This window comes from Tinamus guttatus, unplaced genomic scaffold (assembly GCF_059628265.1).
Source record: "Tinamus guttatus ecotype Peru unplaced genomic scaffold, ASM5962826v1 Tinamus_guttatus_pri_ptg000314l, whole genome shotgun sequence".
Classification (NCBI taxonomy): Eukaryota; Metazoa; Chordata; class Aves; order Tinamiformes; family Tinamidae; genus Tinamus; species Tinamus guttatus.
In genome coordinates, this window is record NW_028288848.1 from 5870271 (window position 1) to 5896739 (window position 26469).

The 26469-nt window shown below is 49.1% G+C and overlaps 1 protein-coding gene across 1 annotated transcript; it reads left to right on the forward strand.

Annotated features, from left to right (window-relative positions):
- The first annotated feature begins 479 nt into the window (after nucleotides 1-479).
- ARL3 (ARF like GTPase 3) lies at nucleotides 480-26023 on the forward strand. Its single transcript, XM_010228301.2, has 6 exons — nucleotides 480-586; nucleotides 9409-9552; nucleotides 10584-10700; nucleotides 15161-15211; nucleotides 17137-17322; nucleotides 25666-26023. Exons 1-6 carry the CDS (start codon nucleotides 584-586, stop codon nucleotides 25711-25713), a joined length of 549 nt encoding a protein of 182 aa, XP_010226603.1. The 5' UTR covers nucleotides 480-583; the 3' UTR covers nucleotides 25714-26023.
- Nucleotides 26024-26469: the final 446 nt, after the last annotated feature.

The following is a 26469-nucleotide window of genomic DNA, read 5'->3' on the forward strand; positions in this document are numbered from 1 at the left end:
TGCACACTCCTCGCTGCAGCGCATGCCCTCCCATTGCATTGCATAGCACAGTGCACTGCATATTCCCGCCCGTAGTACACACCCCGGATTGCGTTGCACGGCACAGTGCATTGCACACCCCCCACTGCGCGGCACTCCAGTGCATGCCCCGCATTGCTTTGCATTGCATTGCACGGCACGGCACGGCACGGCACGGCACGGCACGGCACGGCACGGCACGGCACGGCACGGCACGCGCCGGCCCCGCCCCCGCGCGCCCCACGTGCTCCTACCTGCGGCGCCCCCCGTCCCCTGCGCGCCTTCCCCGGGCCACGTGGGACCCACCGCCCCCAGCAGTGACGCGTGGCCGCCCCCAGCCAATCAGAGCGAGCCGAGCGGGCGCGCCCGCCGCCTCAGGGCAGGGCCGGCGGGGCGGGGCGGGGCGCGCTCCCGCGCGCATGCGCCGAGCCGCGCGGTGGGTGTGGCCGCGCGAGGGGGCCCCGCCCGCCCTCGGCGCGCTGCGTGCGGGGCGCGCTGACGTAGTGCGTGGCGGCGGCGTGTGCGTGACGCAGTTGCCCATGGTAACCCCGGAGCCGCGCGGAGGATGGTGAGCGGGGCCGTGAGGGTCTCTGATCCCCGATCCGCGGTTCTTGATCCCCGATCCCTGCCAGCTCCCGGCTCCGGCCTCGGGCAGACCCCACTGCGGGCACGGGGGGAGGTCGGGCCGGGCTGCGGCCGGGGCTCCCTGCCCGGGCTTGCGTGGGTTCCAGGGGAGCAGGGCCTGGGTCCCGGGGCCCCCGACCCGAGGCCGTGGGGCTGGAGTCTCCGATCGAGGGGCCGAGAGTGATGAGGCACCGGCTGTGGGATCTGTGGCTTGTGATCCCTGTGGGCCGATGTGAGCTGAGGGTGTTGGGGCAGGGAGAACCTGACTAGGGTCCTGGTGGGAGCAGGAGTCTGTGGGGCTCCCAAGGGAGAGTGGGTGAGGAAAGCAGGGTCTGGGAGGCTCAGTGGTGCTGCAGGGAGCCTTTCTAGGTTGAGGCTGGACTGTGTGGGCTCTAGATGAACAAGGTGAGAAAGACTGGGGTGGAAGTTTGGGAGTAGCATGTTCAAATGGGGGGCAAGTCACCGGGAAACAGCCTTGCAGTGGGTGCTCCGTCAAGGCAGAGAGAACATATGTGAAAGGCTAGCCGTTCAGGGCTGTAGGGCTGAGACCCAGAGGGCTGAGGTGCTGGAAGAGGCCTGGGAGTTGGAGAGCATGGACAGCTCCGTCTGCCGAGGGGTTGGGGAATCCACTCAGTGTTGGCTGTCTGGGATGTTGTTGGGGTGTTGGGTCACTCAGCAGGGTTCTGTGTGGGGTTTTGATACTGATGAGAGAAACAGAGAGGCCCCATAGATAAGGAGTGTTGAGGAGGAGAGAGGAAGCCAGGGAACATCTGGAGTGAAGGAGGTGTTTGCTGCAGAGGATCTAGTCATGAGGAACCAAAGTTGGGGTGAAGTTGGATCATGGCATGGGGTGGTGGAAACTTTAGTGTAGTTGTTGGAGTAGCTGGGGTTGGGACAAGTGAGATACTGGCAGAGTCCAACCAGGATTGGCAGGAAGGGATGGAGCTGTCAGGCCAGGGAGCATCAGCAGATGGGTGAGGAGGAGAGCGCTGTGGTAGGAGGCCAAGCTACAGGCTGAGGATGCAGCATGTGTGGCTGGCACAAGCTGAAAGAAAGAGCTGAGCCCAAGATGGGGGTTGTGTCTTATCTAAGAGCCCTCTGGACATGGGCTTGATCGATGCTAGTAGGCAGCTTGGGAGGAGGCATAAATGAGAGCGGCAGAAGCAGCTCCTCATCCTCACTGGCTCGGTGCTGCCTCCCCACCTGTTTCAGCCTGCTGGGCCACAGCAAGAGGCTGAGACGAAGTCTGCGGCTTCTGCTTTATTTTAGATTGGGTGATGATGGAGCATGTCCCACTAGATGTTGGAGCCATCACAGGATGGACATCTGCTATAAAAATGGGGCAGCCTCCTGCAGTGCCCTGCTTTGTGGGACACATTTGGCCTGCAGCTGCTGCTGCCCAAGTCTGCTCTTCTGCCTTGTAATGTTCCAGTGAGCTGGTCTAGGCTGGGATCTGTCTGCTGCTGTCTGAGAGCGCTGAGCTTAGAGTAGACTGGGTGTTTTCCGGTGCCTCTGTTATATGATATAATTTTTCATGCCTCAGACTATTTTTCATTGCTGGGAGTTGTTTGTTTTTGCATTGCAGCCTCTCAGACAGGGTGGAAGCGCTTCAGGGTGCCAGATGGACTGGCCATGCTGGCCAGAAACCTGGAGAGCTCTGTATTGCTTCTGAGGATGGTCAATTTTCTCTAAAACCGAATACATCCTTAGCAGTAGAAGCTCTGAAACACCAGCGATTATGCAAAGCAGCTATGGCAGCCTCGGGCTCTGACTCCGCAATCAGAAATGATCGAGGCAGCCTGACTTAACAATTTGTTGTGTGTCCTCTGAGCTGGGGTAGGTGACCACGATTGTGTTTCTGGTGTGTTGTGATCGCACCGACAAGCGGTTAAACCCCCTTCTGTGCCTGCTTGCCTGGCTCCGGCTATAGGAGGGTTAATGATGAGTTTAAACTATTGCAGTGCTCATCCAAGTGAGCAAGCACGGAAAGGAAGTGCCTTGTTCTGCAGCCCAGAGCAGCTTTCCTCGCAGCTGGGGCACGGGGCTGCTGGAGGGTCAGAGGTGGAGCACAGAGGGAAAGATGAGCCATGAAAGTGCTGAAATGTGGAGCTCTGTTCAGCAGCATGTGTGGTGGCCTCACAGCAAGAACGAAGCAAGACTGAATTGCATGAAAGGAAACGCAGCTTTCAAAAGTTCTGGGAATGCTATATGAAGCAGAGGCTGTGGCTTACTTGTCACTGTAATGACAATCTTAGCTTGACAGTTATTAATAGATATCGGGGCCAAAGCAGCTTCTGTGTTTTTCTAAAACCGTGGGTTAGAGATGACATCGTTGTGTCAGAAGTCAGGTTGCTAAAGCCTGACCCCCTTTTACAGATGAGGAAACTAAGTCATGGAGTGTCTAGATTAGGCACATCTTGTGGGGAGAGTGAAATACCAGCATATCTAAATGTGTGGCCAGGCATCCCATCTTCTGGTCTTGAGCTCACTTTTTCTTTTAAAGAAAATGGCATGTATCTGTTCTCTCTTGTACCTGGTATCCCAAATTTGTTCCCTTTGTCTTTCATTGTTTGGAAATAAGCCTGTATTTAAAATGGCACTATTTAAAAGCACTTTCAAAAGCCCTAATAATGCTTTGCTGCTTTAGTTTCCCAGGACAGTTACATGTCATGAGGCTCTCTTGTTTGTTTGCTTTTGGTGGTTGCTGCAAGGATGGTATGAGAAACTGCACGCAGCTAAGGCCATGTACCAACAACTGGGCAAGACTTGGAAGCTCTGAAACCACCAGAGGGGAGACAAAGGCTGTCGACACTGTCTGGTGTTGGGTATTAGCTCTTCTCTGTGCAAGACACAGCACCTCCTTGAAATCTGCTAAAACCAGAGGAGTTTGATTTTGATTATGGTAGAGAGTTTGTGCTGGTATTGGTTAGTATACGAGAGAAGTGCTGTGTGAACTCTTTGGCAGAAAACTGTGTCAGTAGGTTTGAGCTGGAAAAACTCTATAGGTGACTTGCCTCCATTATACGTTAGATTTCAATGTAGAAAAGAAAGTCTGCATTGAATGACGCCATATGGTGGAGACATGCAGCAAGCAAATGATTTTGTTGGGAGTTTTGCCAGAGTAAGAAGTATTGAATAAACTGTACTCAATAGATTAATTTACTTTGGTTGTATTTTGAGAAAGACTGGGTGATTTTATGACCATTAGTGACATTTGCAGTTCTGCAGCCGAAGATAAAGGTAATCAAACGTCATTCTTCAGGGCAGCAGCTAATCAGTGCAGTTGTCAGGAGGGACTCCCCTCCTCCATCTCCTGGTGCTTGGAATTGTATGCAGGACTGAGAACATAGTCCCAAATGTTATCTGCCACCGAGGGCTGCATATTAGGTTACTTGTCCTTTCTCACTTCAGCTACTCCTGCATGACTGTGAAACCATCACCTACGTCTTCTTCTGTGTGCTGGAGTAACTCGGTATTTAAAAATGAGCTACCACATTGCTTAATTAAAGAAATTCCTGAGCCAGAATGTGCTAGGTGCTCTGCAAACAGGAGATGTGCCATGGAAATGCGGGCTGCTTGAGGTGAGCGATAAGTGAGTGATGTGGGTGAGGAGAGTCTGGGGCAGGTTTGAACTTGGCCCGCTGGCTTCTTAACCCATCCAGGCCTGCAGGTGTGGAGGAGGAGGAATGAGCCAGAGCATCCCGGGATGGTTTTACAGATAGATACTGTGAGGTTTCTCCCAAGGAAAGGCACAAAAGGGCCAGTTTGAGGCTAGAGCCAGGGGCAGCGATGGGGCTGGCATCACGAGCCATTCGCAGCCAGAGCCATCCTCTCCCCTGGACGCACCTGGCAGGGCTGGGGCCGGAGGGTGAAGACAGGAGTCATGCAGGGGTGGACGGATGGGGAGATGCAGCTGCAGTGGCAGGCTGAGAGGCTGAGCTTTGTGGCTATGCTGCATCTCGGTGAATTGATTTGATTCTAGCTAAGTATCCACCTCAACTAGATAAGCAATGGCTGGTGACAGAAGGTGGTTTTATTCTAAATTCATTATCTGAGCTTTGTGGCTAATGAAGTCAAAGAGAAGACCCTCACTTCTTTCCTAAAAGGAAGCCGCCATGCTCCTCAGTGGGTTGTAGGCTCTCCTTTATCCGTGCCCAGTGTATCCAGCCCTCAGCGCAAGGGAAATTGTTCTTTCCATTACGGCCTTATATTGCCAATCTGATACAATATTTAAACAGATTATCTCAATGCTCTATTTGTCCCAAACCAATTTTTGCTTTGGCCTATAAAGTGAATCTTCCTTTCAGCGGCTTCTGTGGTACAGGATGTAGTTACATGCATCAACTAGTTCAAAAGACCCATAGACAGCATGGATTTAAAGCTGAATAAACCCACAAAACCCTTAGCTAGTACTATAAATGTCACTGTATTTTTATGTATGTGTATTTTTTTGAGAGAGAATAAGATTACTGCATGCAGCTATAACTGAAAGCCTTTTGATAATTCAATGGGTATTTTGAACCTAGCAATGATATACTTTTATAAAACCACACATCCCTGTTTTTCTGAGGATGTTAATAAGACAGTTGGCTTTTCTTTCATGCTCAATGTGTTTGAGTGCTTTTCCCATTTAGCTGCATCTCTGACTTTAATGCCCACTCTGATTTCTTAGTAATTGCCAGGAAGCTTTTTTCCTTTTTTGCACATCCCCGCTCACTGTCTGGAAAAGGCAGTTTTCTCATTGCTGACCCCATCAGTCTGTTGCCTCGTGGTGCTCATAAAGAAAACTCTTTCTGCCAAGGACAAAGAGGTTTTTAAATAAGCCAGTATGATCTAAAACATACAGTTTGCATCACTCGGAGGTGACGAAGAATGCTTGCTGCTGGACTGTCCCCAGTCTCGAACTGCTCCATGTCCCTGCCCTGCTCTGAAGCAGCGCTGCCACGCGGTGCTGCTCCTTATTTGAACAGCGTCTGCAGATGCCACAGCCTGCCTAGTTTTGTGCACATGACATGCTGCCCAGATGGGCTCCCGTGAGTCATTTTGGTGGTTCCTCCACCAAACTCTCTCCTCCTCTCCACTATCCTGCTCCTCATGCTGGGCACCCATGGGCACTGCCAGGCAGGCTTCCAACCTGGGCATCCCCTCTCCTCCATCTCAACCTGTGCCCATTGGCTGGACAGCTGCAAAGGCCTCCTCTTCCATGGGTTTTGAGCTTTCTTTTTGCACTGATTTTTTCTGTTTTTGTGGCTTCTCTATTGGGCATCTCCCATCAGCATCAAGAGGTCGCTTCCTGACTCTCGTCAGCCCAAGCTAGTTTGTGTTGGGTTTGCACCCCGGTCTGCGGGTGTGCAGTGAAGGCTGCTTATCCCACACGGTGGTGGCATGCAGCAAAACTCAGCTGAGTTATTCTTTTTCCAGTTTGCTGTCAGGAAATATGGTCTATCTTCCTGGCTACTCTGTTCCTAAGAACATCACAAAAAAAAAAATTTAGAAACCGTAACAATGTATCTATGCATAGCTTTCCTTATTCTTAAATATCCACTAACTAGAGGGAGAATGCTGAGTGTAAGTTTTAAATTGCGATATCTACAGAATAGCAACAATTACAGTAGCCCAAACAGTGTGATTCTTGATTTAAGCTGTGTGTACAGGCCATATAACCTATACTGGCAGTTACTGAAATAAAGTCCATTTCTCTCTGTTGGCTTGCTTGTCTTCTACCTTTTAAATCAGCTTACTTTATACCTTAGAGAATACTTTTATTTCTAAATATATCCTCCCTTCTATTGGCTTCCCCAGATAATCCTGTGATCAGCCATGCAGCAGTGTCACTTGAGTAGAATATGGAGCGATGCTGATCGCTTTCTCGTGGGCTGTCATGCTAGCCCAGAAATAGCATCCATCTCAATGGGAGAAACTCTATTAACATTTACAACTATTCCTCTTTCCGACTCTGGAGAACCGCTCGGTGGTAGATAAGCAAAACTTCATAATATGTTTCCTTGCGCTCTGTATTTTGGAGTTGAGTCTGAAATACAAAGGCTCCTAATCCTGATCTGCTCTGGGATATGCTGCTCTGCTCTTAGCTAGTGGTGCTGTGAATAGGATTAGCATTTCGACAACTTCTTTTTTTAACTCTGAGCAATAAACTAAAATAATAGGGCCTGATTTGGAGCTCTCTGAAGTCGGCAGTAGTTTTGGGAAAGGCGTTTGTTGCTGTTGGGTGAGGCCCGTAAGAATACAGGACTGGGAAATTTTGCAGCCTTTCTCTGGAAAGGAGAGACAATATGTGAATTCTAGAGAGTTCCTGTGGGGTCTTTCCTTACTGAATTTATATCCATGCATTTACAGGCTAACTAAACAACTGTAAATTTCGCTGGAGGTGAAAAGAAAATGTTTGTTAATTGTGTAGTTAAAAACTTGTTTTGTTTTTTAGTGATATCAAGGGCAGTAGGACATTAATATAAATAGGCAAAATGAGGTGTATTTCTGTCCCCGTGCCTTTCCCGTGCCCTCAGGTCCGTGGATGTACGACCCGTCTCTGGGGCTGGGTGCGAGCCGAGCACCGTGGCCAGGGAAAGGAGCTGCTGGGTGGCAAGGGGCTGCAGCATTTGGCTATACCAAACACAGTGCTTCAAATTCATCAACTGTGGGCCCATCGGCGAGGGCAGCTGCAAACATCTGGCCCTCGGGCCTCAGCGGGAAATGTCACAGGCCTGTGCTCTTCACCAAGAGCAGTTAGGGATTTACTGTGCCTGCGCCATGTGGACAGGACATCTTCGGCCACGCAGAGCCCATTCCTGATTAGCATCTCTTGAGCTGGGCCTGGTTTTCCAGGTTTTGTCCCAGCCTGTTTATGGCATAACTAATATAAAGGCAAAAGCCCAAGCAGCAGGGTAAGATTTCAAATCTGTTGTGGTTCTCTGCGTGAGCCGTGACTGTCTGAACCTTGGCTTTCAATGGTGCTTCTAAAGCACAGTCACAATTGCAATCATAACTTTCTACAAACATCCTTCCATCCCTTTTTAAAATAAGTTCCTCTTCTCCCCCATTTCCCTCACACACGTCACGCACATGTTTTGAGCCGTGCTAGTAATTAAATGAATAACCAATAAGTTATTTCCAAAGCAGGAGTGCTCAGAGGGGTTGATCAAACTAACTTGTGCTTGAATCTCTGTTGTTTTTCCTATGGAAAGCTTTGGTGTCACGATGCATGGTGTGGTTTCCAAAGTCTCCACCCTACTGCCGTGCAGAGCTCCATCACAGTCAGAAGCAGCTTTCCAAGTGGCCGAGGTGGATTCTCCAGCTGGTGGGAGGGCTGTGCTGCAAACTGAGGGCCCTTTGCAGCTGTGATGCTTGTACTGCATCCTGCAGTTCTCTGTCTTCAGGACAAGGTTCTGATTGCCGTGATCTGGAGGGGACTGGGAGCAACCTTCATGGCTAAAATAGTCCTTGGCTCCCCGAAGGAATAATTAAAGTGTGTAGTTGCTTTTAGCAACAAAGCATTTCATGACATTAACTAATTCACCCTTGCAGGGTGAATTGTCTCCATTTTGCAAATGGGATAAGGCAAAGCCTGAGAGCTGGGCCCCCAGGGCCCAGGTTTGTCTTGTTATTTGAATTCTCTTGCTGGCTCTGAGTCTTAGTGGGCTGAAAAGAAACTCTTTGATTGCCCTGCAGGACTCATAGTCTTTGGATTCATCCCTTAGAGGCTGAGATGAAATTTTGAGAGCTCAAAAAAACCATAGGCCCCTGGATTTACCTGGACTGTTGTTAGTTGTCAGATTCTCTGTCTACCTCCAGTCTCCACTGTGGTAGATGCCACACAAATGCTAAAAACCATATACCCAAGGCAAGGGAGAAAGGTGCAGAGCAGCACAGCAATGTGCTCAAGGACACCCAAGCTGCCTGCTCCGTGTCCTCATCTTGCCAAGCTGGGCTGGGCAGCAAGATTGAGATTGCAGCAGGGTGCTTTTTATTTCTTGGCAATATGCCAGCATCCAGAACGTTTTCCAACCATTTTAGAGAGGTGCAGGTCTCCGAGTGGTGGCATTGGCAAAGACTTGGGTGCGTGGCTGTAACATGCATGGTTGTAAATGAGCTGACCTGCATATTCTATTTCCTAGTCCTGAGTGATACTGTCAGCTCAGAGAGCTGAGCCTGGTTAATGACTGAAATCCACTGTGCTTTTCTTAGCGAGGACGTGTGGTGATCTGAGATAGTTAATGCTGCATCCTGAGAAGCAGAGCTGCACGTGCCCCATGGGTCCGGCGTGTTTTAGACAGATAAATGGGGTTTGAGATGATCAGGGAGTTCCTGTGAAAAGGACTGATGTCAGGTACACAGTAACCTACAGCTAACTAGGAGGGAGATTAAATTAATGGGGTTTTCCCACTGATAAAGATAATGAAGAGCTTGCGAGGAAGTAGGTTGTGGCTTCTACACAGTTGCTATCCTTAGGCGCTGGCTTCCTGGCCAGGGAATGTCGAATGGCTGCGTCATGAGCGATACAGTCAGGATGTGCCCCAGCAAGTGGCACTTGTGCTTTCTGAGACCTGGTTGATACTACCTGGGATGAAGGAAAATTAGGGGGAGCAAGTAGGAGAGGAAAATGGGAAGAGGGGCTCCAGGAAACGGGTTAGTTTCCTAACTAACCTGTTAGGGAGCAACCACCTTACAGAACCCGTGCTAAGGAAGGAAGGCATCATGTGGTAGGGGAGAGAGAGGGGGAAGTAACAGCTCTGATCTCTCTGGCTGATTTAGGGTTTACTGTCAATCCTGCGTAAACTGAAAAGCACCCCAGACCAGGAGGTGAGAATCCTCCTCTTGGGACTGGATAATGCTGGCAAGACCACACTCCTGAAACAGCTGGCATCTGAGGACATCAGCCACATCACACCAACACAGGTGAGGAAGCCCTGCTCAAGGGAGCTGTCGTGGTCCCTCTTGCCTTATAAATTTACATGAAGCCCTAACGGTTCAGAACAGATTTTCAGTAAAGTGGGGAGAATTGGAGACTGGTGCTCCATTAAGTCTTGATGTTGTCTGTGCAGAGGGAGCTCTCTGAAGGAGTAGGAGAGCATCAGGCCAGATCTGTCAGGTAGTGGGCATGTGGCTGTGTGCCCCGGAGTTCTGCAGGAGGCTTTTGAGTCAGGCTGGTGTTACACCTGCTCCCCTTTGGCATGTGCAGAGAATGCTGCAGCATCGGGCACATCCCTGTCCCCTCTTTCTCCCAGCCAGCTCGGAGGGGCTGGGGAGAAGGCTGCGTCCTATCTCCGCAGCCGCGCGCCTGCATTCGCCAGCTGAGGTTGCTAGAGAGCTGTGGGAGATGCTGCCCCTGCGCTGGAGCTGCCTTGCAGAGCTCCCAAGCCCCTGTCCCCTGGCTGGGGTGGCAGCACATTGCCAGCCTGCCCCACACGCTGCTTTTCTACTTGAACAGCCTTTCGTTTGGTGCTCTGGCTGGTGAAATGGACCCTTAAGATGGGCAGCTGGTGCTCTTTTAAGCCCAGCACTAGTTGTGTTATGTCAAATCAAGCCGAGACCTCTGGCTTCACGTTAGCTGGGACTCTCTACGCGGCTTCCACAAGCTCAAGCCTGCTTCTCACAGCGCCCTTTTTCTTTCTCCTTGTCTACAGCTCTCCCACCTCTTCCTGCACCAACCCTGCTGAGCCCTCCCAAGTCACTGACTGCGCTGTATGTCTCTTTAGCCATGACAGTGTCAACCCTTGACCCAACGGCACAGGCAAAAAACTGACGGGTTGGTGGCTGTGCTCACTTTTGCCAGCGCCTCTACCACAGCCGATCCATCTTTCTGGCTGCCCAGCCCATCTTGCTGCACGTTGCAGACATGGGATATATAAAGTGTTAATATCTGCCTGTGAATGTGATCCAGCCATTCAGGTTTATGTTCTATGTGCCTTTGTTTTTGCTCTTTCTAGGGCTTTAACATCAAAAGTGTACAGTCTCAAGGCTTCAAGCTGAACGTATGGGACATAGGCGGACAGAGGAAGATCAGGCCATACTGGAGGAACTATTTTGAAAACACTGATATTCTTGTGAGTATTGGCTGGGTTTGAATGCTGTGTTCATGCAATGGCTTTCCAAGGTCTCAGCCAGAAATTCAAGAACAAGTAATGTAATGTCCCAGCCCTCAGCAACACCATTGCCATTGTAACAGAGTTATTCTGAGTGAAACTGTAAGATTGGTTGGGTGCAGTAAGAAAAATAGAGTGATATTTGGAGAAATTCAGTTGTTTGTTTTTACTTTTACATGATGGTGCTGGTTACTGCCAGTTCCTTCCCTCTCTTCTCAGTCCCTTTCAAATGTAAGAATGTGAATAACGTGTAGTTTGCCCATCTGTAGCTCCTTTCACTGGAGACTCTAAGGGCCTATCAAGGGCATTAGTGATTTAAACCTCATGTATAGAGGTAGGTCAGTATGGTGCCTTTCTTTCATAGCTGGGGAGACCGAGGCACAAAAGAGTTAAATGTCATGCTTGAGGTCAAAAAAGCTTCTGGCTGAGGGACAGAGAGACCCCTTGTCTCTTCCCTTGGTTTTTTAATCACAGAACTCTCCTTTAATGTGTTTTAACATCTTAACAGCAATTACCTTACAATTAGCTACAATTATAGTTATGGTGCAGGACCTCTACATTTCCGTGCCAGAGCACGTTAGTCCTGGGACCCTCTGAGTGCTGCCCAGACTAGTTTCAAAGAGCACTTCTAACATGCAGCACATGTGCCAGGATGGAGGCAGACAGGGGCTCCAGGAGTCTCTCCCAGGCGATATTGCCAGCAGAAGCAGAGAAAAAGCTGTTCCAAGCAAGGTTTGCAGGGCCTCCCTATGGGAAAGTGGGAAGCTCTCACTCAGAGATGCCCTTCCCTTCTATCATAGGCATGGACTTGCTTGTGTGTTGGGAACTTCTGTGCATTTCCACAGAAGGATCAGTGCAGCTCGAAATAAGACTCTTTGCTCTAAGGCTTATGTCAAGGTCCTGAAGAGCCAGACTGTACCTGGAGGCTTAGAAAACATTATTCAAAATGAAGGCCTAAGAAGTCCTTAACTGTCTTCTGTGCGAAGCCCTCTGATTTGGAATCTGATGCTTAAGGAAAACCACAATTGGAAAAACCCAATTGGCGGATTTTGCAAAAAGTAATGATGAGATCTTCCTAGGAGGAGAAGGGAGAGAGGATTTTTCTTTGTCCTGGCAGAGCAGACTGACGTGGTCTTCTGTGGCAGTCAGCAAGGGGAGCATGGCATGGCCGTGAGGAGGCTGTCCCCGTTGAGTCTGAGCCCTGCGTTATAGGGAGGCACTAGGGAAGCAGATCAAAGTCAACACCGCAAAGCAGCAGCTCAGGGATCTTTGCTACATCAGATGCTGAGACTGCAGAGACTGTGCATCAGGAAACTGTAACTGGGAGACTCTGCTGACAAAGGCAATGAGCTACAGCGATCTGAGGAACTCCGTTAGCAGGCTTAGCAACCAACCTGTTCCCAGTGGAGGTGGAGAAATAAAGGTGAATTTAAAAACTGAAGGAGATAAGACAGTTCCCTGCCTTCATCCTGCCCCAGCTAAAATGATGTACAGAGAAAACCTTTCTTTTCATACGAATAAGAAAACAGATGGAAGAGGAATCAGTTTGGGGGAAGCAGTGGTCTGAATTCAGTAACGGAGCAACTGGTGTGCACATGGGCTTGAGCTCTCTGGCCTGCATTCTCTGCTGGCCACATGGCAGCCAGCCTCAGATGGGAGCTGTCTGCATGTTAGCACAGTGCTTTGCCATGGCTGGTATGTTCATGCTCCTCAATATGGGGATAGCAGCTAAAATGATGGGATTAGGTATGTGCTGGTGACTCCCTTTCTGTGGCCAGTCCTCACCCTGTTGTGGACAGTAATTTATCTGTCTCACAAGCCTGGAGCAGGTCATGCCTCTGTAAACTGAACCAACTTATTCCTCATATTTCTTCACCCAGCCCCAGTCTCTCGTAACCCTCTCAACTCCAGGTTTTGTTTTGGCCTGTTGCTCCAATGAGGCAGCCAGTTCTGGGAAACTGCTTTTGTAAGCTCTCTTCCTCCAGCACCATATACTCAATGGCTGTTAAACCAGAGAACAGCCAAACCCTGTTGCTAGAAGCAGCTCTTGAGCGGGCCTGGCTATAGAGGGAAGATGGAGATAAGTTATGCTACGGTTCCCAGCACCCATGCTCTGTCTGCTCCTAAACTGGATTACACAGGGAGGAGAGAAGACCCTCTAAAGGGTTTTAAAAAGCAGGAAGTGATTGCGAATTCAAATCCATGCAGGTGCCTTTGAATGAGAGGCATGCCTTGCATCATACACCTGTGATATTTGGAAGCTCAACCCAGGCAAATAAGGTGTGGATATTTGGCTGATTGCATATTCAGACAGGCACCTGCAGCTATTTGGCACAGTGCTTTATGGTTTGGAAGCAGGCACTACATGCATACTTCACCTTCTCTGTGCAGTGTTTTTGTGGCTTTTGCCCTGAGCACTGTTGTCTCCAAATCTAGTCTTGTGAGGTAGCTCCCTAGCGAGAAGCGAAGTGGTGCAGGAGAAAGCAGGGCTGCCTGCAACTGCCTGCAGGAGCTGCTCTGGTCGGAGGAGCACTGGAATACGGGGGTGCTGCTTTGCCATCGAGAAGCAGCGCGTGGCCATCGCGCTGGTGCGATGCTAATGCTTCCCTGAGACATCCGGCAAGAGGACAGTAGCTGGTCCAGTTTTACCTTGGAGCGCAGCTGCCAGCTCTGTGGCTTATTCCTTTCTTTTGGACTGTGCTTCCTACCCCAGAGTGGGTGCTCAGGGAGGGCAGAGAGGACGGTCTAGCTGATGGTAGAGGTGCACGTGTTTGAGGCGACGTGGCGGGGAGAGGCTGTGTCGCGCAGTGCCCATAGGCACATCCTCCACTAACACATCCCCGTGCAGCTGTGTCGAGCCCTGCTGCTTACCCCCTGCTCAGTCTCCATCAGTGAGCACCTAGGAGGGACCACAGACCACAGGAGATCAGCAAAGAGGTCCACAGGGATGCTGGGTCACAACCATACAGGTCCTCATGGTGCGTGTTTCGTCCAATTTTAAACAGCTCTAGCACTGCTCATTAAGAGAGTGCGTACAGTTCAATAGATGTTGCTGCTGGAGATCTTCCCTCCCCCTACTCTTTGGTCAAAATTATCTTGGAAGTGTGGAATCTTTTGCAGAGACTGCCTGCAAGGCTGCCATTTATCTTGATGGCGGGGTGCTGTGCTCATCTATTCCCTGAAAACCAGGCTGACACTTGCTCCCTGTAAGCCACTGGAGAGCATGCAGATGACGTGCCAGCAACTTCAATCACTGCTGATGGGGAATGGCAGGGACTGGAAGCAAAAGGCTCAGGGTTTGTCACCAGTCCTGTCCCCCTGTCCACTGCCCCAGCATCCTCCTTCTTTAAAAACCTGCTCATACCCCAGCAATGAAAACAGGGCCTCAGATGACTTGTGTCTGAGTTTTGTTTTGAGGTTCCCCATATCTTCACATGTAGGTTGAGGCCTGTGTGCTCTGAGCTGCAGTAGCACTGCTGGGGGAGGGGAGGCAGCTGGAATTACTAATCACACATCTAGGGGGATCTTTCAGGAGCCTTTCAGCCTGTGCAGACCTAAAACTGCCCCTGCTGGAAAGGTTCATTTGCATTTGCCCCAAGGGGGGTTCATTACAGTTCATTAGCACATACTGTGCTGCTTAGGGGGGTGGCAGCCTCCTCCCGAGGGGGCCCTGCAGGCCACCGGCCTCCCTTCTCTGTACCAGGGAAGAGGTGGCTGTTTGGGACTCTCTGCTGGGCCGTGGCATGTGGTACCCAGCCCCAGGCGATGCTGCTCTGCATTGTGAACCACCTTGTGAGCCAGCTGCTCCCTGTCCCCTCCCAGGTCCTGGTGGAGAGGCTGGCAGCCAAAGACAGTTTTACAGGTTGGATCCAGCCCCCCTCCCTCACCGCTCAGTCCAGGAAGGAGTGGTAGGATCACTTGGTGGAGATGAGTCAGTGTTTCCAGTGTATTCCTGCCTCTGCTGGCCCCTGAGTGCCATCATGCTTCTTGGTGGCTTCTCAGGAGGTGACGTGTCCTGCTAGAGGGCAGCATGGCCTAGGCACATGAGTGCAGCATCTGGACACCGTGTTTGCTGGGACAAACGTTTGGCTCTGAGGCTTTTGCCTTGCAGAGGCTGGCTGCAGCCTGGAAACTGGTCAGCTGTGAAGACAGGCTTTCTGCTCTCCAAGTGACAGATGCTGTGGAGGTGGTGAGAGCTTTCCTGGTACTGCCACCAGCTACTTTCTGGCCGGTCTCTCTGCCTGTCAAAGAAGCGGTTCCTCTCTCTTCAGAATATCATGAAGTTTTGTCAACATTTGCTATAAATAATACCCTAGTCTTTGTCCCAAAAGCCTTGTTATTAGGCTCTGTCCATGTAAGCACATGATGCTATGGAAGAATGTCTTCTGGGGAGGGTAACTTCTCCCCTATTTCCTTTTCAGATCTATGTCATTGACAGCGCAGATAGGAAGAGGTTTGAAGAAACGGGTCAGGTAAGTTACTTATGCCCACCTTCCTTTGAAGTAAGGGAGTGCTTCTGAGTGCCCCCTGTACACAAAAGTTAGGAAGATGCTTTTGTTGTTTATGAGGGAAATTTGCATTTCAAGAGAGACTTGCTTTTCAACATCAATGCAGATTATTTTGGTAGATGTGAAACAAGGAAAATAGGTAGCCTAATTTCACTTAAATAGAACGGTTTTCATTAAAGTTATACAATAATAGCAGATGGGGCCTGAGACAGAAAGCAAGAACTTTTGTGAGTCCTTTAAACTTTGCCAAACCAAGACCCCGAGGAATCCTATTTTCTTATTTACAAAGTTGGAATGGAAATCATATTGACTTGATTGTCTTTTGGATATAATTGGGAAAAAAAAGTAACTAGGACTGGCCAGAAAAATAAGATTTCCATTTTGCAAAGTCTTGATGTTTTGTAACATTTTGTATTTTAGGATAGAACCAAAATAGGACTTTTGACTTTTCTGTTGTAAAATTCAGAAAGTGACAGTGTCCCAAAATAACCAGCAGCAGATTTATCCCCCAGAAATGGGAGACTTGGGTTAAAGGCCTCTATCCTGCCTCTTTTGAAGGAGGCACTTGCTCTTTTGTCTCAAGCCTTGTGGGAACAGCCTAACAGCAGGACTGTGGGTTGTTGTTGGGGTGTGGGGCCGGAATCTCTCTCCTGTCGGATCTGTTTCACTTTGTATCAGTAATTAAATATACATTGGAGAGGAAGCAGAAGCTTGCAGAGCTCGCCTGAGTCAGGCGGAGTCAGCCTGGACCCCTCACATTTCCGCAAACAGTTTTGGTTTCAGTAAATCAGCCATGTCAGATGAAAGACCTATTTTGCTGAAAAATTCCCAGCCAACTCTGTTTATAACTCCATTCTCTCATTCTGGTTTCCAAACCAAACATTGCTTTTGGGGGGGAGGGAGTCATATTTCCGCTGCAGTTTAGCATCTCCCCGACTGCATTCATTGAATACAAGTTTTTTAGTCAGTGCTAGAAAGATGTTAGAACAGTACAGAGAGCGTGAAATCCTAAACAAGGAGCCCACAAAAATCTCATTTGCTCATCTGTCCGCAATGCTAGCACTCCCTACAGGTTCAAATTCTGCTGGGTTTGCCATATGTCCACATAGGGAAGTGACTTGAGACCGTGTGCTTGTTTCACATGAGGCCATTGCACAATCCTGGATATGAAGTATTACAGCCATGGCTGATGTACTCCAGAGTCAGATTTGAGCTATTAAGACTGAGTCACCCACTTTTGAATGAACTAACCCATTTCTTAAGATGCCACCCAACATGTGCTGTGCAGAGAGCGCCAAAATCCATCCAGGAAAACTGATTTAGCTTGTCTTTGGTTAGTCAGTGCCTTCAAAAGCATCAATGTTTTCTTGTGGAAGGGATTCCATTTCTGGTGGGGGGAAATAAAAAACTTCTCCTGCTCAAATTGCTGTTTATAAAACTCAGAACAAAACCCTGAAACTTGCTATTAGCAAAGATGCCGAGTCTGGTTGTCAGTGGCAGCTCGGGTACAAATGCCAGTCAGGCGATAACTTAAGACAGGTTCCTCATACTGCCAATTTACATCATTTTTGCTGTTTCATCAATTTTGGTCTCCAGGGAGCAGGGACTGGTAAAACACAGACTTGTAGCCTCTAAGGCAACTGCTAATTTCAGACTAAGATGAAGATTTTTGTAACCTGTAATTGGAAGAAATTGCTTTTGAACCTTGGGCACAGATGATTGTATACTTTTTTGCTCTCTTATACTAAGATCTAGGTTTCACTGGAAACGGTCTTCCAGCACTTGCCCTAAATATATTTCTAATTAGAGACAACCACTGGTGGTTGAAGGTTTTCTTCCCTTCCATCTCTCCCTTTTCTCCCCCCTCGCCTCTCTTGTAAATGATATAGGAGCTGGCTGAGCTTTTGGATGAAGAAAAGCTTAGTGGAGTCCCCGTGCTCATCTTTGCTAACAAGCAGGATTTGCTGACGGCCGCCCCTGCTTCGGAGATTGCCGAGGGACTGAACCTACACACAATCCGTGACAGAGTCTGGCAGATCCAGTCCTGCTCGGCGCTTTCAGGAGAGGGGGTCCAGGTGAGGCTCTGGAGAGGCTCTGCGGGGCAGCCGTGGCTGCTGGGCCGCACGGTGGGGTGGCCGGCGGCGTCACACAGAAGGGTGCGAGGCCGAGCACGCGGGGCGCCTGCGGAGGGGACGGGGGCTGCAGGGCCTCGGGATCGCTGCTTCCCTGGGAGAGCTCTCATAGATTCACCTCCCCACCCTGAATCCCTTGGTCAGGCCAGATGAAGACATTGATTTATTTTAAAGAGACTGCTGTCAGGTTAATCATTTTCACAAAACAAATCGCCTTTTACTATTAACCCCTTTGACTGTTACAAGTGTGCACTTTAGAAATCTGATTTACCTTCACTACTAATGTCATTTGGCATTTTGCTCGGCTCAGGCGCCAGAGAGAAACCGATCAATTTTTTCTGACCCAGAGAAACACAAGATCCTCACGTGTGGCACGAGACCGCTTCTGACGGCCGCGTTGGGGGCTGCAGACACCCGCAGAGGGGGCTGAGCTGTGTTCCTGCCCTGAGCAGTAATAGCTGTCTTGTGCTCCTTGCTGTAGCTGGCTCCTGCAGTATAGTAGCTCTTTGTAATGTAAATGGGCCCTAGGTTTGTTTATTTCACGTTTAGGCTTTCCTGAATTAATGAAATATTTGCAGCGCTTGCAGTCCCAGCAGTCAGAACTCCCTTCACTGATATTTAAAGAAATAGGATCGTGAAGGCATTTATCCTCACTGCAGATTCTCCAAAGCCTTGTTTGCAGATGCCACAGGGCTGTTCAGCGCAGTCAGATCTCAAGCTGTGTATGAAGAATCGCAGAAGCAGCTCGCGATACTGAGTGGGCAGTAAAATGGCAGATGAAATTTAATGTTGACAAGTGCAAAATAATGCACATGAGGAACAACCCTAACTATGCACGTACAGTGATGGACTCAAAATTAGCTGCTGTTATTCAGAGAGCAGATCATTGGGAACAGAAGCTTAGTGCTCAGCAGAGACCAAAAAAGCAAATCAGTGTTGGAGAATTATTAGAAAGAGAATGATCAACATTCCAGAAAACACTTTGTCACAAGACAAAGACGTGGTGGGTTCCACAAGGACCCACACCTTGAACATGACATTTGTTTTTTGTCCCTGCTTTCATCTATAAAGATTCTAATAGAGGTAGAATCACGGTCCCCAACAATAATTTAGGTTGAAGGGTGCTTGGGAGATCTCTGATCTAGCATCTTGCTTAAGGCAAGGCTAGCTAGAAATATATAGGGTCTTGTCCAGTCAAGTTATAACCATCTCCAAGGATGGAGATTCCGCAGCCTCTTTAGGTAACCTGTTCAGTGCTTAACCACCCTCATCCTGAAGAATGTTGTCCTTATCTACTCAGAAATGGGAGAGATTTCTGGATCCTCTGTCAAGAACAATTATGAGTACTGAGTGGCATCTGTGCATAGGGAGGATAAATAGAATAAGACTTGCAGTTTGGAAGAGAGGGGACAGAGAGTGGGAGCATCTTCAGGGTTTATAAAGTAATGTACAAAAAAGGCAAATAGACTATGTGCTATTTTTCACATTGGTAGAGGAAGGGGGTTCCTTATGAAATAATGAGGCAATGGTTTTAAAAGATATAAAAAGCTTTTTTGCCAACTGCGTAGTCAAACTGTGGCTTTCTTTGGCACATGATGTTGTGGAGACCAAGGGTATCGATAGGTTCAGAAAAGGATTAGGGAAATTTTGGAAGAAGACATCCTCAGGAAACCACTAACCGGCAAGATGTGGAGGCTTTTGAGCAGTGCATAACCAGGGCCATGGACTGGGCGGGGGGAGAACAGAGAAAGAGGGGCCCTTTCTCATACAGGTTCTTGCACTTAGTCTTTTGGCATCTAGAAAAGGGATGCTGGCCTGCAGAGACTGAACCAGTAGAGCAGTTTTTGTGTTTTAAAATTATTAACCTAACATTTAGACCTACGCGTAGCAGATGGTGTCCTTCAAGGGGCCTTTATTTAGTTAGCTAAGATACAAATTAAGCTGTGTTGCAACCAACTTCGTGAGAGGCTTCCACTCTGTGTTCTTTATTTTGAAGTGGTGCTGTTAGAAGGAAATACATTCCACAATTGCTGCGTATATTCAAGTGCAAAATCCTCCCAGAGAAATGTGACTGAGATCAAGAATGCAACATTACAGGTCACATGGATGCAAGCAGGCTCAAGTCACCTTCTCCCTCCTGCAGGCCCTCCCCTGCTTTATACTAGCCCAAATTAGCTCTCCAGTTGTGAAAGGGCAGTAAAATAACAGATGAAATTGAGGGAGCTACGTTGGATGTGGAAGAATTAAATGACAGAAAATGACACTTTCTGTTGATGAGCTTTGGAAAAAAGCTTCCTTCTGAAGCTCACCTAGAGGCTCTGTAGAATGGCCTGCCCCTCTTCCTTGCTGTTTGCTCCTTCTTTGTGCCTGCTCCTTGATGAACAGTGTCTGTATATATTTAAGAGTAAAATATATAGCCTAATACGTTCTACCAGGAAAATGAAATCCACTTCTGCACTTATTTCTCAGAAAATAGAAGGCAAGAACTAAACTGTTAAAGTTTGTGGAGGGCTATGTATTGTGTTCATCATGCTAATCTAGAGGAATTAATGTAGAGGCAGGCCAGATAATGCCCCTCTTTGTTGTCCCCAGTCCCATTGCCCTAAATATTGCAGCTTATTCCATAAATGATTATTGCAGAAAGGTCAGGGAAGCACCAAACTCTATGCAGCTTGTAGAAAAAGATGAGCATTTCTCTTCTCTCATAACTCCAGCATGGTCAGGTGAGATGGCAACAACGTCAAACCTCTCCCTTTGTTTCAAAATGCATTGAACAAAATATTTTGGGAGCTGAATTTTTAAACTAAACACTATCGAGGATTTTAGTCACAACTGGATCAGCACAGGGAGAAACGGTGTCCTCATCCCTAAGAACCTGAGGAGAGGTCAACACGCTCAGTTTAGCGGTATCAAAGGGGAACTTGTTCAAGGAGTGAGATTAAGATGGTTTTGAGGATCATGGTACCCTGTCTGCACAGCAAGGGCTCCGAAAGGGAGCTCGTGCTTTAGTTAAATCTCAGCTCACTGATTTAAGAACTTTTTTTGAGAAATGACACTGAGTGACAGAAAAATAAATGAAGATGTGGAAGCATCAGGTATTCAGAATGAAAGCCAAGGAGCAAGCAAGCTAACCATTGCTGCTGATGGAATATATTAGCTAGAGTGAAATTGTAGATATCACTGATGGATTTTGCAAGGAAAAGTGGTGACATATCTAGAACTGAGCAGATACAAGAACAGAGTTTGTAGGAGAAGATTTTTGCGATAGCTCCAAGGAAGAGCAATGTGCAAAGATAAATAATGCCAATAAATGAAGGAGAAATAGTTTGAAGGTCATTTAATTAGTTTAGCTGCTAGTACCATGGTGTATAGAATTGGGTAGTTAAGACTGGGGATTTCAAGGTTAATGAGATTAGATTATGGATAATAGAATGATATAAATTTAGAGAATTTAACTATTATTTGAAATGGGTTATTTAATAAAACTGTTAATTAAGGAGGGAATCCATATTATCATCTTCTCTTTTAAAATTAACTGCTGGGGCTCTGGAGGAGGGTCCCAGCAAAGTCCTGGGCAGGCTCGGAGAGAGGTGACTGGGTTAGCAGGAAACCCTCTGCATCCTCTGGAAGCCGGCTCATATCCCACATACTCCTCCTGGAGACTCTGTCACCTCCCAGCTGAAACCGTGGCCAGCTCTTGTTTTGTTCATCGGGCTTCCCGGTGCTGCTGAGAGGGGCGACACCCCCGTGCTTGCAGGCTGTAGGAGCAGGCAGTCTGCCTGGCTCTGGTTTTGTCCGTGTGAGCTAGTTTGCAAAGCTGCAGCTACGCGCAGACCCTCGCGCGCGGTGTGGCAGACCAGGGAGGCGACTGCCAGCGCCGGCAGTGACAGAAGGAGAAACACAAGGGAGCTGTTGCCTCACAACGACTCTTGGTTGCCACATAGGCTCTCTTGGCATCACATTTTCTGACCCGATGGCCTGCTGTAGTACTTGGGCAGGCAAAAGCTATTGGTGCTCTGCCCTGGCTGGCCAGCGTGGGATGAAAGCAGGCAGGACTCCCCTGCTTTGCTGCCCATCCTCTTGCTGGAGGTGATTTTTAGGGGCTGGGGTATGTATTAAACATGACTCAAGGCTTTGGACCTGTCTCTGTGGTCTGTGCTCTGGAGCTCGCTGCTTGTTTGAAGCAAGAGGCTCAGATGTAGCAGCAGGAGCTCAGCCCGCCCCGACGAATCGCCCTCCAGAGCGACGCTGCCGCGGAGAATTGTGTCCAGCATCTCCCACGCATAACCATCCCCCGGAGGCCACTAAAAGCCAGTGGAAATGAGAGTAGCTGCTAAACTTCCCTAATTTATGCCAGGGCTAGTCAGGCCCAAAGGACTCTTGGAAGGGCTGAGCCTCCTCTCCTCGGCTGTTTCAGCCCAACTGAGACTGGAGGCTGAGACCTTGCTGTGCTGACGCTGCAATTCCAAATTTCCATAAGATTCAGAGCAGTCCCCCAGCGATCTTGTGTGCTCTATCCCCAGGGCTTGGTTTCGTCTTAAAGGTGGTTTAACCAGGGCGGGCTAGATGGGCATCTTCCACACTTTAACAAGGTTTTGTGGCTACCCGTAAATGTGATTTAAAACCGATTTTGATGACTGCAGCTCTCCTGAGGAAGGCAGAGCCAGCGCTTGCTGAGAAAAAGTAACTGTGTTTCCAAATTGTAGGGCAAAATCTTGTGATTTTTAAGCAGGTGAGAAAGGAGGATGCAATGCAGCATCAGGTCTCGGAGGACATGAGAAAAATTTGCACCCAGGAAAAAAAAAAGCAGTGGATGGTGTACTTGCAGGAGCCTGAAAAAGCCTGTGTGTGTGATGACTGGATGTGCAAAGAAACGAAGGATAATGAAGGCAAAGTCCTGGGTTTGCAGAGGGAAAAAAGAGTGACAGTTAAAATAACATGCACCAAAAATGCTTGAGTTGGGGAATTTTGCACTTGCCTGACCCAATCTGTTGTGTTAGACAGAGGATTACATGAAAGGATTAAGCTTTGCTGTCCTTAAGGTCGCACCAGGGGTCACAAGTTTGTGGCCTTGCCTGATCCCTGGCTTGCAGGGGACAGAAAGGAGAGGCTTTTTATGGGGCCGAAGGGACTCGTTTGGGGGCATTTGAAGCTGGGTGCTTTGCTCCCATAGACACAGAGCTGATAAGGCAGGAAGCAAGTGGAGCTCCTAATCTCCAGCAGGATTTCCCAGCAAAGGGCGTCAGAGCAGCCTTGCTCTGCAAGGGGCATTGCCCTTCCCTGGGGCGCTCTCCCTTTGCACAGTAAAGTTTCCCAGCTGCTCCTCAAGGAGCTGAGAATGCCGCGCCGGAAAGATCTGAAATTTTTCCCTGGCTTAGTTTTCCCGTGGTTGACTTGAGGCTGGAATACTAATATTGCATCCATCTCCGTCCGCGGAATACCTGCCGATGTCTCTGTGTCTCAACAAAGAGGCACAAGGACATCCATCAAGATCCGAATGTTCCTGTAGGGATTGTGCTTTCTGCACAGAGCCATCTTTTAAACATGCGGATCTAGGGGCAGAGTGTGTAGGGACAAAGGATGACAACAGCCGCTCCGTGAGGAGTTGGCTCCTTCAAGCATCATTTCTCCTCCTTCCCCTGTGCCTCCCCTGTAGCAGCTCTTTCTGCTTGGAGCAGCTTCCCTGGATTTTTCTGTCTTGCCAGCCCTCTGTCACATGTGAAATTTTAGCTGGAAAAACTTTGGGCATTATCTTTCAGTTTCCTTTGCTTCGTTCCTTTGCATTTGCCCTTCTGCAAAGTGCTCTCACCCTGAAAGCTGTGGATGTGGCTGTAAATGAGGAAGATGTCTCACACATCCCTCTTTAATGCATCAAGCACACAGCTGGGAATGTTCCTTTTCTCTTTATCATCGCCAGGGAGGTGGATATTTACAATTAAATATGATTTTCCTGTCAATTACCTCATGCCACTAAAATCTCTTCCTGCTTTAAAAGTTCGGTGACCTACTTATGTATTTCAAGCCTGTTTGAGTTCACCTTTCCTCTTGCGTTTAGCTATGTCATTCTTTTGCCCTCATTATATGCTGGATGCAGCCAGGCTCGCAGCCGTGCTAAATCTCATCATAAACTCTCCTTTATGGCCCTCGCCGCGCTGGGGCTGCGATGGGCCGGCTCTCCCCTTCCTGGGCTCCCTCGTGGCAGCAGGCAGAGTTTTAATCACTGCGAATTCAGGTTGTGGTCAGATTATGCAGGAGATAGGATGCATGTTTGTTGTTTTGCAGTGATGTATTGTTTCTGGGATTACTGTGCTGAATAGCAGAGGGCGTCAGCTGATATTTATTACTTTAAGCTGTCTCAGCTGTTCTGGTTCAGCAAATAAACCTACATTCAAAATGAATGAGGAGCGCTGCTTGCCTTGTATGCCATGATGTGTGCAAATGTGATTATTGCTTCCGAGGCAGGGGAAGCTGAAATCATTGTGGGAGCGTTTTCCGTTCTTTATTTATTTCCACTCTTTGCGAGCAATCACGCCGATTTCTAAAGCAGGTGACGGAGCCCAAACCTCGGCCCCTCTCCCAGCCCCATGTCCCACGCTCTGGGAATCGCCCGCTCCCCCTCTCTCAGAAGCGATAAGCTTTAAACCACGCTATCGATGGCTTAAGGCACTGCATGTTTTACACCTAGGTTATCAGCGTTATTGAAAGGGGAAGACACAAAGCTACTGGGCCTTAAAATGAATCTACCTCTCGTCTTTTCCCATTTGCTCTGAGGATTTCAGACAATTTGTTTTACGCTGATCTCTGCCTTGGAGATAAATAAACGAAAGTGGAGACATGAGCCCTCCCCAAGGTTAGATTTAGAGGTGTTATTAGCAGAGGGCCTCCTGTGCACCCTGCTGCAAGCTGGGCTTGCTTGTTCTTTATTTAACACAGCAGCGAGGGCTGGTTTTAGAAGTTGCTGCTCCCCTTCAGATAAGACGTGTCGCATAACGCAGTTATCGAGGCCAATTGGTATTTTCAAGAGAGACCCTCTCTGCTCGCGGCCTCCCCTCTCCTCCCCCAGCTCTCCGGCTGCCCCCAGCCCTGGCCGCGGCGCTCGCGGCAGCGCGGGGACGTCGAGGGGCCAAGGCCGCCTGTCCTCCTTGGTGGCCTCTTGGTAGGCTGGGAACGCAGCACCGGGCGGCAGCGCCGCGGCTCCCAGGGCCGGGAGCAGGGCTGGCCCCGAGTCTCTGCTCTGTGCTGGGGTTGCGCTGTCCTGCAATAGTAATCCCAGGAAGATCACTAAGTGTGATGCCGTGGAACGGCCCTCCAGGGCTGCAGGGTGACTTCTGGCTAGTTTAAGAGCGTGACTGTGGGTTGCTGCCCTTGTTTGCAAAGCCTGCTTGCCTTCCCTCTGCCCCGAGCATCCCTCTCCGTGCAGACGTCATCCCTGTCCGTGCAGACGTGAGGGATTTGGAGCAGTGGCTTTGCCAGGACACAAATGTGAGCAGACCGCGTATCCTGCACCCATTTGTGGGTTGCACAAGAGACAAGTGATGGGAGCAGCTAAAGTGCTGCTGTGCCCTTCCGTAGGAACATTTCCCATTCCGGATCCCAGCAGGAAACTCGTGGCTTGCTCATCCACGGCGGAAGTGTTACCGTTACCGTACTGCTTGCAGAGACAGAGATGCTGCTCACGTGTTTTTACAGAAATACCCCTAAGAGTATCTCAGCCTCTTAAAACCTGACTACATCTACCCTCGCTGAACCTTGTGAAACAGGCCCATTGGAGGGCCCATTTCCTGGGATTGCCCGAGGCCCAGGGAACACAGTCCGGATTGAGTTATGCGGTGGGTTTTGTGGGTCAGAGCAGGGGGGATTTGACCAGGGTCGCCCAGGAGCTTGCAGCAGAGCAGGGCCTCGGAGCCACGTTCCCAGCAGGGAGCTGGCTCTCTGCTCAGCGGTTCCCTGCATGCACAGGCTCACACAGGGTGACTCGCCCAAGGGTACCTGGAGCTGGAACTGAGCATAAGTGAACAGCAAAGTGATCCCTCCTCAAAGGACCCAGGCCCTGTGATGGGACGGGACAATGATGCTTTTTATGGCTGCGAGAAGGATTTAACAACCTCTCCGTGACAGCATCCACTGAGCGGCAAAACACCTGTTTGTGACACGGAGTTTTGGGGCTCAAATGGCCGGTGTGGGGCAGGCGGGGGGCAGAGCACGGAGCCCGCGGCACGGCCGTCGCGTGGGCGCGGGGATTGCGCTGCGCTGTGCGGCACTAACACTGCCTTTTTCTGTCTGAAGGACGGCATGAACTGGGTGTGCAAAAATGTCAATGCAAAGAAGAAATAAAGCGCTCTGAGCTGCGTGGAATGGAGGAGCGGTGGGAGCAGAATTCTAGCCTGAAAACACTAATTTGCTGCTTTCTGACCAAATGTTTTTCCATCTGTGCACAGCTACAGCTGTTAAAAAAAAAAAAAAGAGAGAGAGAGAAAAAGAAAGGGAACAACATCAGTTACAGCCTACTCTGGTTTTGGATTTGGAACTTGACCTGCTCTTTAGTACCATTTTTTATCCCAATAAAGGAATTATATATTTCCTCCCTACGCATAAATAGTATTAAACGCCTGGTTAGCAAGCAAGGTTGTAAGCAGGAGCAGGACTGCAGTGCGTGTGGAGCACAGGGAGCGCGAGTTCCTGCAATTGCTTAGATGTGCATTAGAGCCTGCCCTATACGTGTGGGTTTATGGTTGCTGAGGACAGTCTCAGATTCCCCTCAGTGATGGATAAAATGCCATTTTGTTACCGATTGTGAGTAGTTTCTTAAAAAAAAAAAGGCTGCTAAGAAGTCATTTGTGTAATGAGGGTAGGAGGCTTCCACACATTCCTGTAGCCATAAAAGAGGAGTTTGATCCTATCAAGAGTCTGTTGCATTGCGACACGGCTCTAGGAGGAAGAGGAGGGCTGTGCATGTGTAACTGAAGCTCTTCCCAATGGGAGCAGTGCAGGATGAGCGTGCCTAGGGCTTTTCTCGCAGCTGAAGGAGAATTCAGCCCAGCGTTTCACCTTGAGCCAGCAAAAACGTGGATCCTCTGTTCAGTAAGCTCC